Consider the following 16,513-nt stretch of genomic DNA (forward strand, 5'->3'; position numbering starts at 1 on the left):
CTCCTGGTGGGGACTGGAGACAGTGTCTGCTGGGAACTCCTCTGCTGGGCTCAGTGTGTGCCCTGGGGGGTGCGCATTGCCCTCATGGGACTTCCTCCTCTCACTCTGGAGCTGTTTGGTAGCCAGGGTACTGTAAAGATTCCAATTCCTGTGTTACTGGTCAGGCACTGGCACCACCACAGGGCAGTGCTGGAGTTACCATCCCTGGAAGGGTTCAAACACCATGTGGATGTGACACTTGGTGACATGCTTTAGCAATGAACCCAGCAGTGCTGGGTTAATGGATGGACTTGATCATCTTGGAGGGCTTTTCCAGCCCTAGTGGTTCTGTGATTCAGATTGGAAGGGTTTGGGTTCCTGTGAAAGTGTGGGTTTCCAATGACTACACTGCTTTCTTCTTTCCCATTCATTTGTGTGCATTTTTTCTTTCTATTAGCCTTTAAAGCATCTGCAGCAGAGTTACTCTTTTTTAGCATATTGTCTAGAAAATACAATTTTGTACCTGGATATGATCTTACATCACCACACAGGGTGGCCAGCACTACTAAGTGGGGACAGATTTCCCAGGAACAGGAAAGGCCTTTGGTATGGGGGCAATATCCACTTCTGAAATTAGTCCCCCAGTCCCCCAGGTACTCCTAGCGATGGCTCAGGGTGTGGTTTCCCCAAGCAAGGTGAGCCCTGCCCTTTCCAATCTCAAGGTGAAAGCTGCCAAGCACAAACCTGCCCTAGAGCAGCTGAAATGCAGCGACCTTGAGTTCCTGCTTTATCCTTCCACCCCTGCCCTTTCTCTATGCTTTGTCCTTGCTCTGTTGCCTGCCTTTTTCTTGGTCCCTGTGATCCAAGTGCTGGAGCAGCAGAACAGTGACAACAGGTTCTACAGTTTGAAAGCATTAAAGAGGCAATGGTCAGCAGACAGGGAGGGGGGAGCCAGGCAGGAAGGGAGCAGGGAGAGCACTAGGGAAGCAGTGAGGCACCAGAAGGGCTCAGCTGTCTGTGGAGCTTCATCCCTAGGGCAGGGTTTGCAATCAAAACTGCTTCGGAGGGGGAATGATTTGCCTCCTGGGCTTACCTGTCCCTGGGCAGCTCTTCAGCCAGCTGCTGCTGGCATTCATGTGGCAAAGTAAGCTGATTTGATTTTTCAGCCTGACCAGAAAGGTTTCTCCTTAGAGAGGAGATGATATAGTTACCTGCCATTTTTGTGATCTGAAGTATGCTCAGCTTCAGCTCAGGGATTGCTCCTCCCTGGCATTTCTCAGTGCCTCTTTCTGCATTAGAATTTAGTGGTTGCCTAATGGTATGAAAACGAGTCTTAAAACTTTCTTTATTTTTTCTACTGGAAATAAGGAAAATTTGGTTTTTGTCTGACTTTGAGCTCCTGGTGTATGATACAGCCATGACATTTTAGCTCTGCTCCTTAATACTGGCATTATTTTAAATCTGGCTTTTGTCCAAGATACCTTGATAAATAGCTTGTCTGCTACCTAAGACTTTCCTTAAGGTTGCCAAGAGGATTTAGAAGACTAGTGATATTCTTTCATCTCTGTCTTGACAAGGCAGCTGTCTGCAGACTATTCCTGAGTAATCCTGTTCAGTCTAGGCTTGGTGCATTTTCTTTCAGCCAAGGGGAGAAGCAAAAGTAGCACTTGTAATATGAAAGGAAGGCTGTGTTCTGCAGAGTGGTTCTGGCTTACAGAAAATTCCTTAGCTCCTCATATTCCCTGCTATCTTCTGGTGTCTGTTTTCTTCATTACTGGATTGTTTATCACATCTCGGCTTTTAAGTGTGCTTATGCTTATTTTTTGTTTTCATATGTCTCTGTCCAGTTTGGTTACATTTGTGCTTTTCAACCTCAGTATGTTCAAGCTCTAAGCCATATCCCAACCTGGGCATGTTAATCAGAAAAAAGTTCTGTCAGATCCTTGGAATCTTGTAGTAATTGCTCACAATAAAAGGTTACTTCTTTCTCACTGCAGTGTTTGTTAAACTGTTTGTGTCAGAACACTAGATTATCTCAAAAAGTACTTTGTAGGACTCAGCTAATTTTTTTTTTAACAGAAACATAGAATTTTCATAATACCATTTGCTGATGGTGATGTTATGTCCAAAGATCAAAAGCCTGAGTAGTCTTGCTACAGTAGAAGCAGGAGGGTGTAGTAGCAGTGAACACAAACCACATTTGTCATGGGACAGGATGTCTCCCTTTGCAGTTTTTAAAACCCTAAATCAGTTCCTTAATGGCTTTAAAGTGCAGCTCTAGGAGGAGTTGAGGGACAGCCTGCAAGGCCCATGGCCACACCTGAGGGACAGCTGGTGACTGTGCAGTTCACAGGAGGGGAACAGGAACTCAGGTTGGTTTGTGTTGGTTCCTCTGGGTAGATCTGCTGCTCTTGTGGTTGTCCTTTCACTGGGCACCACCAGGGAGAGTCTGACTGCCCACCCCACCAGATATGAATACAAATTGATAAGATTTCCCTGAAGTCTTCTTTTCTGGAAACTAATCCTCTCCTCCTATGTCGGATGCTTCAGTCTCTTAATCATCTTTGTGGCCAACCAAAAACGAAGCAATTTTTATTAGAAAATGGCATCTCCATCCTAATAAGATACACATTATTTCCAGTATTAATGTAGTGCATGTATGAAGGAGGCAAGTATTGTATTAACTTGAATATTGTAGAAAGTGAAAGGTGCAAAGAAAGTGCAGGCAAAAAAGGCCCCACCTCTTCTTTCTACTGCTGACATTTTCATGACAGAAGGTAATTATCTTCACTGAAATTTATTGGGATAATATGTGCTTTTGGAATACGAAAATTCTTAGCTGTACCTGAGTAAAGTAAGGGAATGACACATAAAAGCTGAGTTGGATGAGGGCTTTTTAGAGCTTACTCAGTCAATTGAAGAATGCTTCTTAAGCATTTGAATTTATTGTATAGACAGAGAAGTTGTGGTGTGGTTTTATGATGTAGACAGCCCACCATTTCATTCCATTCATCTGTTTCTGCCATCAGACTTGGACTGGATACTTGTACTGGGAGGCAAAATATTTTTATAATCAAAATTTATACTCATGTCAAGTACAGGTTGGGAATTGAATCTGAGGATTGTTAGAATCATGGAATATCCTGAGCTGGAAGGGACCCACAAGGATCATTGGGTCCAATGCCCAGTGCTGCACAGACACCCCAACAGTCCCAGTCTGTGTCTGGGAGTGTTCAAACACTCCTGGAGCCCTGGCAGCCTCGGGGCCGTGCCCAGCACACTCTGGGAAAGAACCTTTCCCTCATCTCCAGCCTGAGCCTTCTCCCCACCCCCCTGACACAGCTCCATGTTGTTCTTGTCGTATGAGTGAATAAAACCTGTGGAAACAGAGAGACAGTTGAACTATTTCTGCATATTAGTGTCCTTTTCTTCATTGCTCATCTCCTCGTTGCAGAGCTGCCAGACTGGAGTAACCCAATGGACAGCAGGATGCAGTGGATTGCTCCAGGCTGCCGCAGGCCCGGGCTGGTGTAGGCGGATGTTCTGCAGTATTTTCCAGGTATGACATCAGAGCATGTTCAAGTGTGTGAAAAATGGCATGATCTTAAATTACCAAGAAAAAGTCATGGTTTTTCAATAAAGAGGCTTCCAGAAGTGATGTCTTTACTGTGTATTGTCAAAATACCAAGGCAAGTCAAGAGCTCCCTGCTGCTGCAAGAGTGAGCTCCCACTCTTGTTACATGTCCAGGTGTGTCTTTTAATAGACTCTAATGATCTGTCATGAGAAAATTAAATGCAGAAGTCCAAATGGAGGTGTTACTTTTCCAAATGAGCTATTACAAGCCAGTCATGTTTGCATGCTGTTTCCAGCATTTTATTTTAGAGAACACTTTATAGAACATCTCCACTGTACAGTGGCCTTGGACTTCCTACTACTGATGGATATTTACCCTGCACAGCACATTTGGTGTTGTTCCAGTGGAAGCTTTGCAGTTTGGCTCACAGTTTTGGGACAGCCAGCATAGTGCCAGCGTGTCTGTGCAGAGTAAATCAACTAGAGCATCATGTAATAGCAGTTAATGATAAAGGGGTGAAAAATATGTAGGAAATGGGAATAGATGCCTACTATTAAAGAAACAGTTCACACCAGTAGCACATGATGTTGGGACTAGAGGTGGAAATGAGCAGTTGTGAAGTTATTAATGAAATTTGGCTTACTCTACATTCAGTATACATCTGGGGATGACTGCTCTGAACAGCATATTTACTTTGTCTGAATTAATTGATAAATAAAATACTGCTAAGTTGGGTGTGCTGGGAGGCTGTGAGAGTGTTCTGTTCAGTCTGCAGCTTCTTTCCCAGGGATCCCACTTGCTCCTACTTGAGAGTTTTCTTTGTTGTGCACTACCTCTGTGATTGAAGTTATGTGCTCTGAAGTCATAGGATCTGTAGTGGTAGCTTTTACGCTGCAAGTTGTGTTTTCTCAAGTCCTGGACACAAAGACAGTTGAATGGGCTATAAAGTTGTAGATAAAAATAGCTATTTGTCTGCTAAGTCAGAAAAAACAATTATTCTTTATTAAGACACAAACCCCATAATTAAGAAGTAGTGTCAAGAGAGTCAAAGCAGAGAGCCTGTGGCTTTTGAGTACAGTGTTCTGCCAGTCCATTCCATCAGTACATTTATGGAACACTGGAAAATGTGGTGTGGAGCATTAAGCATAGACAGCCATTTTTTCATAACAGTTGTTATAATAAATTTGTGCTTTTTGTGATACAGAGTTTTTCAGGATTAGCCAGAATTAATTGACTTGGAAGCAAACTACTGGTGGCTGATGTAAAGTTAAGTCAGTGGTCTCTTAATTTTTCTTCTTTTCTTTTATCATTTCTATTAGAGACACAAGGCTGGTCCCTTCCAAATCTCTAAATTCTGTGGTGGATTGATTCAAGCCAATGGAGCCATCATAAAGCAAAACAGATCCTTTAAGAATATAAATAAGGTGAGAAGAGTTGGGTAGTTTTATTGTTGGAGGGTGCATGTGCTAGGGATTCTACAGAAACAGGTGGCAAAACACTTCTCAGAACACAGAGGTTCAACCTTTCTCTAAGATGTTTTAGTGTAATGTGAACAATGGGACTGGTAATTTGAGAAGGAGTTCTGTTCCTTTTCAGAAAATGAAGGGCTGGCATAGGAAGGTGCAGTTACAGTTGGGTTATCAGGGTGACAGTTGGCATTGACAAGGCTGAGGTCTTCCTTCCAGTGAGGAAAGAAGTTAAATCAGGGTGTTGGGGGCAGATGTTCCTTCCACACATATCAGAAGTGACAAGATGTTTCCTGATTCTTTAGTTTGGGAATAAAGTGTGGTGACAGTTTTGCTATCTTCTGAACACTGAAAATTGTCATGCAGTCTCATAACAGCTAATTATTGTGTAATAGTTCATCTGTACTGTTTTGTTAATCTGTGGTCTGTGTGTCTTGTGCATGCATTGTCTTTTGTTTTACAGTAGAAGTTTTCTGAGGCATGAATCAACTCCATAAGATAAATTTACCACTTAAACTAAGGATGTTAGCATCTCTCAACTAATAAATATTCTGATGTTGCTCTTGTTAATCCATTGTGAAGAAAATGGCAAAATGGAATGCATGGATGAGAAATGAGAGGACAGAAGGAAGAAGAGTTAGGGACTGATGAGTAAAACTTACATGAAAATAATAAACACAACATGCTATCTAGATAATAGTGCCTTTTGCTGGTATGGAGTTAGAGGTACATACTAAGAAGGAATTTAAATTGGTTACTTTGACATGGACAGTAAAAATGACGTAAAAGCAGAAGTCTGCAAGGGAAGAATCCCTGCCTGCTCATTGCATTTAATTCTTAACTGGGGGCTTTCCTTCTTATAGTAAATTTTTCAGTGTTTTTCAGCTGTTAAGATAAAGCAAACATTTTGCATGCAGAGATTGAAGCATTTACAAAGGGGTTTCACAGTTTATCACAGCTAGAGTTGTAAAGTTGTAATCCAGACTCCCAAACATGGTTCATGCCCCTGGTCCCCATTCCTGCTCTGAGACAGCACTTGCAGAGCAGATCTGGGAGAGCAGTGGGTGATAAGACAGTAGATCAAACAAACAAACCACAGGAGTGCCATGAAGATCTTCAAGGCAGGACTCAAGATTTGCTTTTTGTGCATTGGAAAGGGCAAGGGGAGGGGTACAAGGGTTGAAAGATGGATGGAGAAACTTCCCAGTTAAAATAGCCATGGTATAAGAAGTCAGGCAGGATTTATGACCAGAGAGGAAGCAGTTTACAACACTGTAGGTTTGAGGTGGGTTTTTGGACTGCAACTTCATTATTTTGAATAGAGAAGTACTTACTCCTCTTTGAAATGTGAACTTGACTATGCAATCCTGGTGGGAAAGTGGTTTGGAATTAATGGTGAGCTCCAGATGTTTCAGTTTATGTTTGGTGTCAAAATTAAAATGATTCTTTGCTTTAAGCACTGCATTTCAGGTATTGAGCAGGAAAGGCAGCCTGAGGTAGGCTTTTGTCCCTTGCACAGTGTCTTGATGAGCTTGTTTTGAGTGAGTTATAAAATATATTTTTTAAGTTTTCTCTCTCTCTCTGAGTTGTGGTTTCAGCCCAGCTGGCAACTAAGCACTGCACAGCTTCCCACCTCCTCACCCCAGTATTTCCTAGATCTGATTTTACGGACACTTACAGGATTGTTTAATTGCATTTGGCTGCAGTCCTGGCATTGGCAGGATGAGCTTCAGGCCTCTATCCATAGGTTGAACCAAGCACTCTCTGCTTAAATCCTTCACCATCTCCTGAGCTAGTCCAGGCTGCCTTGCAGAAGAATGAAGCAAGAGACATGGCATCTTGTAGAAAAACCTGCTTGTTGGTTAGCCATTGTTTTAGTGATAACAACAGATGAATTGAGATAATTTTGGTTTTTAACTTTCTCTTCATAGTGAAAATACTGTACAGAGTGATACTTCATGTGCATTTGTAGATAAGAGGCATGTAGTGAAGTTCTGCCTGGGTTCACTAGAGGTTCTGTGTGATTTGAATTCCTGTGGAGGAGATGAATGTTGACTTAGTGAGTGTGGCAGTGGTTATTGGTCACAAGTTCTGCCTTGAGTAGTTCCTATCATTGCCTGTCTGGAGGGGGGTTATGGAGTTCTGATAGAAGGTTAGGAACCATTTGTAGTGTAGCAGGGAGTATTGCATCACATAATCCTGAAGAGAAGATACTAAAAATTGGTTTAAATACCCACGTACGTGTCAATGGCATCACTGGGTCCATCACGTGTGGCAGAGGGTGGGATGTGCCTCTGCACACATTGGTAAGAGGTAAACATGCTTAATCACCAACATTCAGGGGTGGAAATGAGTATCACAGGAAGTCCTGGGCAGTGTTACACTGTCTGGGTGGTTGACAGATACTAAAATGGTGCTGAGTGTGTTTCTCCCCATTTACCTGAATGCTAGGCATGGCAGGATTCAAGCCATTGGCAGCAATCCATAGGCAGTGCACAAGTGCAGAGTGTTTTATCTCAAATGCTCAGGCCTGGGTGTGGATATACACAGAATCACTCACAGAATCACTAGCTTGGAAGAGACCTTCAAGATCAAGTCTAGCCCAGCCCTAACAGCTCAACTAGACAATCCGTCAAAGGGGTGGATTCTGTCTCAGAGCTATAATTTTTGTCACCTTTACTGTTAATTTTTAATTAAGTACAGCAACTTCTGTAGAGTATTGATCTGTATTTTAATCTGTATCTTAATATGTATTTACTTGCCATTCATGCCATTTCAAAAATTACTATAATAGTGCTAGGAAGTCTATAGAGAATGATCAGAAAGGGGAAAAGCTTTCAATATGAGAATAGTCTATTTTAGGACCCTTCTAAACTAGGGAGTGTATGTATAATACTGGCCTATAAAAGTAATTAAAATTATTGGGAAGTGGGATAGGAAATGGTTGTTTGCAGTTTCTTATGGGAAAATTGGGAGCATCCAGGTATCATAGAATAGTTTGGGTTGGAAGGGACTTTTAAAGTCCCATGTAGTCCAAATTACAAGGTTGTATTTAGAAAAGCCACAAGGAATTGCTTTTTGTACACAATTAAACTGTGAAACCAAACACACCACAACTTTGTATTACTGAGGTTAAAGGCCAGGATGCTGAAGGTGTATCCAGTTGGACCTGACAAAAAAAAAAATGAATAGCTACATTTTCTTATGCAGGACTGTCTGTCAAAAGCTGGACAGGTACATCCCAGAAGGCTGGGGCCATGTGTGCTGTATTTCTCTGCTTTTGTGTCTTCCCCAAGGATCTGCTCCTGATCTTTGCTGGAGTTGGCATCCTTGTCTCATTACTTTCACAGATTATAATGGCTCTCAGCTGTATTTCCTCAAGTATATGTAGGAGATTAATGTGTAACAGATAGGTTTGAAGTAATTTCTTGTTAGCAAAAAGTCTATACTACATACTTAATTCATGGAAATTATTTGCTGGAGTACCAGTGGTGATCACAGCTGGCTGATGGCTGCTGCTGCAGTGCTTAGAGGCAGAATGCCATAAAGTTTTCTTACCAGTTGTGCTGCTTTGGGTTAGGGAAGAGTAAATTTTCTTCTCAGTAGCTGGTATGGGCTGTGGTTTGGATTTGTGCTGGACACAGCCCTGATAGTCCAGGCATGTTTTAGTTACTGAGCAGGGCTGACACAAGGTTGAGGCCTTTCCTGCTCCTTACCCCACCAGTGGAGTAGCTGTGGGTGCACAAGGAGTTGTGGGGACACAACAGGGACACAATAGGGTCAGCAGCTGACCCCAGGGACAGTCCAGACCATCCAGCATCATTCTCACACATAAAGTTTGGGAAGAAGGGGGGAGTGGGGAACTTTGGTGTCATGTTACTCTGATGAAGCCCAGCTGTCCTGGGGGTGGCTTAGCACCTGCATGCCCTGGGGAAGTGGGGAATGAATTCCCCCTTTGGCTTTGCTTGTGTCTGTGGCTTTTGTTTTACTGATTAAACTGCCCCTATCTCAAGCCCAGAATTTCCCCACTTTTACCCTTCCAAATCTCTCCCCTATCCCCACCACAGCATCAGCTCAAGGGTGTTTAAGGTGTGTAGTGAGTCTAGAAGAGAACATTTATCTTCATGTTTACAGACACTGCAAATCATTCCTGACTAAGTACTTCACTGATCTGAATTTTCTGCAAGTATGTAGATTAACTGTAAGGGGAATTACAGATTAACAATCTGGGGGAGCTCTTGGGTAAGAATGGTGGGTTCATGTTATCTTCATTAGTTTTAAAACAGAGCTGATTGGTTTGTATAATGTATAATTACTGTAGAATGCCTGTGAGAAGAAGGGATGGAATGTGAAAGGTTAGCTTTATTTTCTCTGTTTCTGTGATTTCTTTGCTCATTTTATCTGCCAAAGATTGAAGCCCAAGTAAAGACATGTAGAATTAATATGGGGGTCTAGGATAGGAGCCATATTCTGGAAAGCAGGTTTCTGTAACTATTTGAGTATGAGCTACCAATGGGATGTTGTTATCACAATGGTTATGCAATGTTTGCATTCATAAACAGAGGAATGGCACATATGAAAACCAGTGGAATATTTTCAGGAGAGACCTAAACAGTGTTTAGTTTTGTTGAACAAAGAAAGCAAGCAAAAAATCCCTAAAATTCTGTTACATTTGTAACTTTGCTAAGTAAAATGTGTCAGATTTAAGTGCTGAGACTGAAATATGTGCTATTTCAATTTTACAGCATCTTTCTGCAAAGGATTCCTTGCAGCCATCTGAAGAAAAAGTGGGTGCTTTTACAAGGATAATAGAAGCAATGGGGTTCACAGGACCACTCAAGTACAGCAGATGGGTAAAGTAGTAATTTAATAATTCTTTTGGTTGTTTGATAGTTCTAACAAGCAGACCAAAAATACTCCACATTTTTTTCTTATGATAGGAACAGTACTTAATGGAAAGGGTTTAATGTAAATTCCTGTTTTCTGATGTGATGAATTTATAATCCAGATCTTGTACCTCCATTATGTATTGCCATCATTGACATATGCAACAATACTGTATTTGGTTTGTAGAGTCTAAATCCTTCTTGAATTTCTTCAGATATCTGATTTTCACTTCATTTGTGCACCAAAGAACAGAGTAAGAGCCTTACCAGGAGGGTCTGCTGAGCAGTCAGTGGTGAGATGTGGTTGCTGTTCAAATCACTGTTCAGTGGAGCTGACTAGGCCAGAGTCACAAATAGGTCCTTCTCTTTCTCTTTTTCATTTTTAATAGCCCTTTCATAAAATGGTTGTTAACATCAACTAAGTGAGAGCAGCTCTGTGAGAGATGCTGTTGGTTCCTTATGTGGAAGAAAAAAGATGAATTCTTTTGTACTCTTCTCTGAACTGAGGAAGAGTACAAAAGAATGAGAGGAAAAGGCAGCTTGAGGAAGGGCTGAGCCAAATTGTGTTGAAATTAAAACAAGTTACTTGAATAAAAAGATTAGAAATAATAGAAGTTTTAAGGGGCTTTGAATATCTGCAAGGCAGAGTGCACCTCTTCAGAGACTGATTGAAACTGTTGCTGATTGCAGGCTGCTCCTCAGAAAGTGTAAAGCAAAGATAAATGCAGGCTTAGTTATTTTGGTTAAAATCAGTTGCTTTAATCAGGTGATGCTAAACCTCTTGAGAGTGTAGTTTCTCTCCCATGTGCTTGTGTACATATTGTTGTAATAAAGATTCTTGTTAGCTCTAAGTGTTGATTTCAGAGTTCTCCTTAATTGCTGCTCTTTACTGCCTGCTTTTGGCTGGGGAACCTGGGTTGGGAGAGAGTTATTTTGTGGTTAGGGCCCAGGAGACCTGAGTTCATTTTTGGCTTTGCCCGTGCTCTCTAGGAGATCTTTGAGAAGTTTCTTAATATTTCTCTTGTTTTTTTCTGTTTTATTCTCCCTTCCCCCACATTTCTTCTATACCCTAAAACTTCCATGATTAAATTTCATCAGTTTCTCCTTTGTTACCTGCATTATTTAAGGGCTGGATTGTGGGGACTGTTTTTTACAATATGTTTTTAATGTCTAGTAATGCCTGCTCTGGGGCAGTGACGCTCACCAGGGAGATCTCTGCTCACAGGCCAGGCAGTGTTTCCTTTAAAAGGGAAACCTTCAGAACTCCTGTAAGCAATGTAAATCATTTTACTTCAAGAACTTTAGATGTATGTTTGATTTTTGACAGAAGCCTGAGATTACTGAATAAGAAAATTAATGGGCTCCTGTGTTTCCTCAGCAATCAGTTGCAACTTCTTTACTTTCCTTTTGGTTGGAGGAGACACAAATAACTACTTTGGTGATTTGAACTGCCATTTAGCAGGCAGGGTGCTCATCCCTGCAGTATGGTGATCACTGGCATATGTCACTAGAAAAAACAAAAAACCAAACCAGAGCAATCCAAACCCAGTGCCATTTCTCTTTAAGAGAGATTATCTTTAAGATTTTTGCTATTAGTTATTGTGTTCTTTGAAGCTTCAGCACACGTGTCTGTGTTGTAGATGATGGACTGGAGGTGTTTTGGGTGCAGTGGCAGACCAGGAACAAAATGAGAAGTGCCAAGGCACCTGGGAATACCTTGTGCTGTTCATCATTTAAGATTCCTTTCTCACTTTTATAGTCAATCAAGTGTCACTTTTCTAGGAAAAAAAAAAGCTATTTTTAGGACATGTCTGGTATGTGACTTCTTTAATATTTAAAACTTAAATTACACAAAACAATCTTAGTGGTATACATCACTCTTTCTGTAGTTATATCAAGTATTTTAACACACTAGATTTGGAAGGATATTCAGGGAGATAATTTTTTTTTCCTTCAAGGCAAAATTAATTATACTCATGCCATTACTGGCAGATCTAATAGTTTAACATGCTGCTGAAAATCTCAAGCTATGGTGATTCTCAAAAGAAGTGTTTTCAGCAAATGGCAGTGTGTGGAACAAAGGCAGTAGTGTTCACCAGCTCTGGTGATGAATGCTTCAAGTGTTGTCTTTTCTTTTTGTTTAGAAGATCAAGGTGGCAGCGCTGCGCATGTACACGTGCTGTGTGGAGAAAACTGACTATGAGGAGTTCTTTAACAGTAAGTGGTGGACTGATGGTATCTGAACTGCTTCCCTGGTAAGAGAACTTACAGTGGAATTAGGTCACTGGATATATTTATGCCAATTAATGCAACAACAAAAAGACTAGTCAGACCCTACCAGGGCATAGTCAGCTGGAAGGGGACTGTTCTGCAGCATTCCCTTAAGCTCTGGAGTGACAGGGGTGCAAGGGCAGGCTCTGGACTCTGGCATTGTTACATTTTGCCTGCTGCAGTGGGGAACAGGAACAGGGGTGGAATGGGTAAAACTCAGAATGTCCTGGACTTCAAAGGATATTGCCATTTCTTATTACAAATTTTTACACATTTTTATAATTTATTTTTTTTATTTCCCTTTTTATGGTGGTCAGATGGTCTCTGTGTCCTACCCTGTGCCATCCCCAGTATAACTGTGATGCAGGTAAAGGAGTCACTCCCATCCACTACTGCACAACTTTTTTATGATACAAGGTCAGTTAGATCACAGGGATCACCTGTCTCTATCACCTTACAACTTAAGAGACTTTCTACATTTTTTTGCTACCCCAAACAGCATTAAATCAGGACACATCTCTTGACTGGGTAGAGTATGACTAAAACAGAGATACAAGTCTCTCCTATAAGGATGTAGGTATATTAGTGGCTTGGATGGGGATGTTTTTTTTGATCTTGTACACAGTGCTTTTTTGCTATTAGCTAAAAAAATCTTTTAAACTTTGAATAGTTTCAAATCTGGCTGTGAAGGGAGAAGATGTACTTTTGAGACTTATGTAGCTTTTTTCAGATTTTTTTCCTACTTGAATTATTTCCCATGTCAGTGTGATTTAGCTGGTAGTAAACCCATTAGCTGGATCTGGCCTGTAACCTGGATTCCTGAGCTACCAAATGCTTTCTTAGAGCACAGGTTGGGGCTGCTGCCTCAGATCAGCTGAAGGGACACCTTCATCCAGTGCAGAGCTTATTGAGCATGGTTTTTTACATGGTGTTGCTACTGCAAAATTTTCAAGTGTTTTTCAAAAGATTTTCCAAACCTGTGATGTGGCTTTGGCGGTTTCAGGAGTGAGAGAACTCTGTTAGCAGTAGCATTCATCACTAGTGATCAAAACTTGAGAACCTCGTTTTCCCTGTGCACACCCTCTCCCAGCTGTGTGCCCTCCCAGGCTTGCTCAGATAGGGTCTCCTCTGTTTGTGCTATTTACCTCTAAGACAAGGGCTTTGCTGTCTTTAACTGGTGTTTCACTATCCCTTTTTAATTGTACAAAGACCTATAAATGTTGCCCTAGCTTAAAATTTAAAGGGATTTCTAAACATATCTGTGGAAAAAATACTGGCATATATTTTCAGGTTCAATACAGAGTAAAATAGCTTCAGTTGTGTTTTTGATGTTGGCTTACTGTCTTGAAAAGAAAACATGTATTTTAAAGAGTAGGACATGTTTGCATGGACTTGAGAAAGTTGTTGCCTAAGGAACAAGACAGTCTTCTGAGATTGATGGAGTGCATGATGCACCCGCTAGTGGTGTAAGAGCACCTGTGGTGTGGGGATCAGTGCTTCTGGTTCCAAATAAATCATTGTTTTCATATCAAAACAGGTAAAAAAAGTTTCTTTTACTTCTGTCTACATAAAAATGCAGCTGTTTTGGGGGATTAGCTCAAAAATTTAACAGGCTTGTGATCCATGTTAAAAAGTAGTTCCCCTAAAATGCAGGCAGTGTGAGATGGGCAGGAAGTTTTTAACATGATTTTGCCATGGAGAAGTTTTAGGCTGTGGTCCCATGGGCAACTGAGTTGAAGTAGCAGCCAAAGAGGAAAGTCTCATGTCTTCATCTTCCTGTGCCCCTGTTCTGGGCTGCAGAGTTATATCCTTGGTGAACATTCAGGTCACTGAAAGAGAACAGCCCAGTTTACTGACATTCTGGTTTGCTGTATTGGTGAGCTAAAGTGGCACATGGAAGGATCTGGTGGAGAGCAGCCATGGCACAAAGCAGCTGCTAGGGAGTGAATAACTGAGAGGGGAACATGGCATGGAGCAAGATACCAAACTTTCACTTGAGTTTACCATGTCTTCATCAAACTGTGTCAGGTGTGAGCTGTTTTTTTCCTTTTGCAGCTAAAGATGGACATAAGCCCATTGCTCACTACTGAAGGAGCAGCCTGAGGGACTGGTAGGAAGAAAAGCAAGTACCTGTGAACTGTGCCATGGTGCTGCAGCAGCAGAGCAGTGCCCAAGCCTGTGCCCTGTGGGTGCTGTGGCCCTCCTGATGCCCACGGGGAGCTCCAGGGCAGGACTGTGCTGTCTGAGCCACAGCCGTGTCCTGACCTGAGCAATGTTTGTGCTCTACCCCCCACACTTCTGGCTCTAGCTGGAGGGTGTTGATATCCAGGTGAACTGCTCTGAGTCAGCTTTGCTCTCTGGAGAGCTTATTAGCTCCTTCCGAGCCATGTGTGAGCCCTGTTAACCTGCTGAGCTGCCTTGGGAAACCTGCAGCCATTCAAGTGTGAAACCACTTGTGGGCTTGTTAACCTGAGTGAGCAGAACCTGCTCTTCACAGAGCCCTCCTCAGTGTTTTCCGGATGTGCTTTTGTGGTGTGGCTGTGTTGTGCCATAAGGAACAACTGCACTGTGAGCTTATGGAACTTGGATTGGTGTGTGGAGTTTGAAGGGTAGATCTCTTACAGAGTTGACAGTGTAAAGAGTGGAGAGTGTGGTGGTGAGGACTAGGACAGTGATAGCACTTCATGTCTTACGGGACTTTTTGTGGCACAGTAGGAGAGCCCTGTGAACTGCCTGCTCTGCATATGCCTTGGAACAGCAGTTCCCAAAAGACAAACTGTGGGTATGCAAGTCATGAGGCCACTGTAGGATATAAAGAAGGTGTTTTAATTGAGACTCTTGAGTATGAAACTGCAGTCAATTTTATTATGCTTGCCATCCCATTGTCTCTTCATACATGATCACTTATGGACAAAACTTTGGGAACTCTGCTTTAGAGCTCATATCCCAAATGCACTGTGCTGCTTATGTGGAAAGTGGAGCTATTTTAGGATGTCAGCTGTTACTTGTTTAAAGGAGAAGAGAAAAGCAGCAGAGGGAATAGCAAAGTTGCTGGTGCCAGGTTTGGCACAGAGTTTGGGTAGTTCCAATGCAACAGAGGAGGCAGCCTGTGAGGAAGAGTTTCATGCCTGACCTCAGACTTGAAAGGTCAAATGAACTTTTAGGATCAGGCAGGTAATTCTCAGGGCTGAACTGGAGTTTGGCTGATGAATATTGACTGTTGGGTTACCTTGAATTCAGCTTGAACTATTAATTCTCTAGAATGAGGCAGCTGCAGCAGTAGAGAGCTTGTCCTACCAAATCAGCCTTTTGGATGTTTCCTTGGGGGGCTCAGCACAGCTCAGAAAGGCTGGAAGTTACAGGAGTCTTGACTGTTGTGTCTCCCATACCTTACCCAGTGCCTTCCAGGCTCCTGCTGCTGCCTGCCACACTCAGGGAGCCCTGAGACAGCACACCTGTCCTTTTGCAGGACATTTGGATATTATCACATTGTGTCCTTCCTAAAGTTGTGGTAGTGGCAAAGATGATCCATCATGAAAATGTCCACAGTCAAGTTTTGCCTCTCTTACTTGATGAGTTTAAAGTGCAGAGTATGACTGCAGGAAAACACATGTCCTCATAATTCTGAGCATTTTTGTCTCTTATGGCTTCAGACTTGTGGCCAGGATGGGTTCTGTGCCTAGAACAGGTTTATTCCCCAACTGATAATATCACAGTAATTTCATGGGTAGCTTTATTATCAGGCATTTTTTCTTTATCTAGTTTCATTCTGAGGAGAATGGTCCATCCTATAATAAAACAGAAAATTATTCTCCCCACATAGTTTACCAGAATAAGGTGTTCCAACCCCAAAAATTTTAGAATTCCATTCTTTTTACAAAGCTGATAGCTGAGGGCAAGCTTCTTGCTTTAAAGGAGCCACTCTTCCTTTAAATCTACCATGCAGACAGTCCAAATATAGAAGTTAAAAATGATTTATAAAAATAGAATTGCAACTCTTGGAAAGTTAGAGAAAAAATTCTTGCCTCCTGGGTACTGAATAGGTCTTTAAAAACTTTCCATATTTCCAGGAGTGGAAGTGTGAGCTTTGCTTTCCACTGCAGAGTGATTTCTGTGGTGGGGACTGATCCATGGGAACTCCTACTGGAGAAACCTCTGTCTGAACTGTTTGACTCCTGCTTGTGGAACCATCATTTACTGAGATGGTTTGGTTAATGCAGGCATTGTGTGCTCCTGCCCTAGTTAGAGATGCCTTGGCGTGGCTTTAGGTCAAAGTAGTCATTTCTAGGCACAGGAATTATTTCTAATAGGAATGAGAGAGCCAAAAGGGTAGAAG

General features: G+C 42.0%; 1 protein-coding gene across 2 annotated transcripts in view; it reads left to right on the forward strand.

Annotated features, from left to right (window-relative positions):
- The window catches only part of LOC107213309 (ubiquinol-cytochrome-c reductase complex assembly factor 1), a 46,806-nt gene that overhangs the window by 764 nt on the left and 29,529 nt on the right, over positions 1-16,513 (forward strand). The window contains exons 2-5 of one of the 2 annotated variants that reach the window (XM_015647601.2): positions 3,434-3,538; positions 4,874-4,978; positions 9,766-9,873; positions 12,051-12,123. In XM_015647601.2, the coding sequence (XP_015503087.1) occupies positions 3,434-3,538; positions 4,874-4,978; positions 9,766-9,873; positions 12,051-12,123 (391 nt within the window). The remainder of the gene's footprint in view (positions 1-3,433; positions 3,539-4,873; positions 4,979-9,765; positions 9,874-12,050; positions 12,124-16,513) is intronic. The other variant, XM_015647602.2, reaches the window with a different exon arrangement.

The sequence above is a fragment of the Parus major genome, chromosome 20, assembly GCF_001522545.3.
Source record: "Parus major isolate Abel chromosome 20, Parus_major1.1, whole genome shotgun sequence".
Classification (NCBI taxonomy): domain Eukaryota; kingdom Metazoa; phylum Chordata; class Aves; order Passeriformes; family Paridae; genus Parus; species Parus major.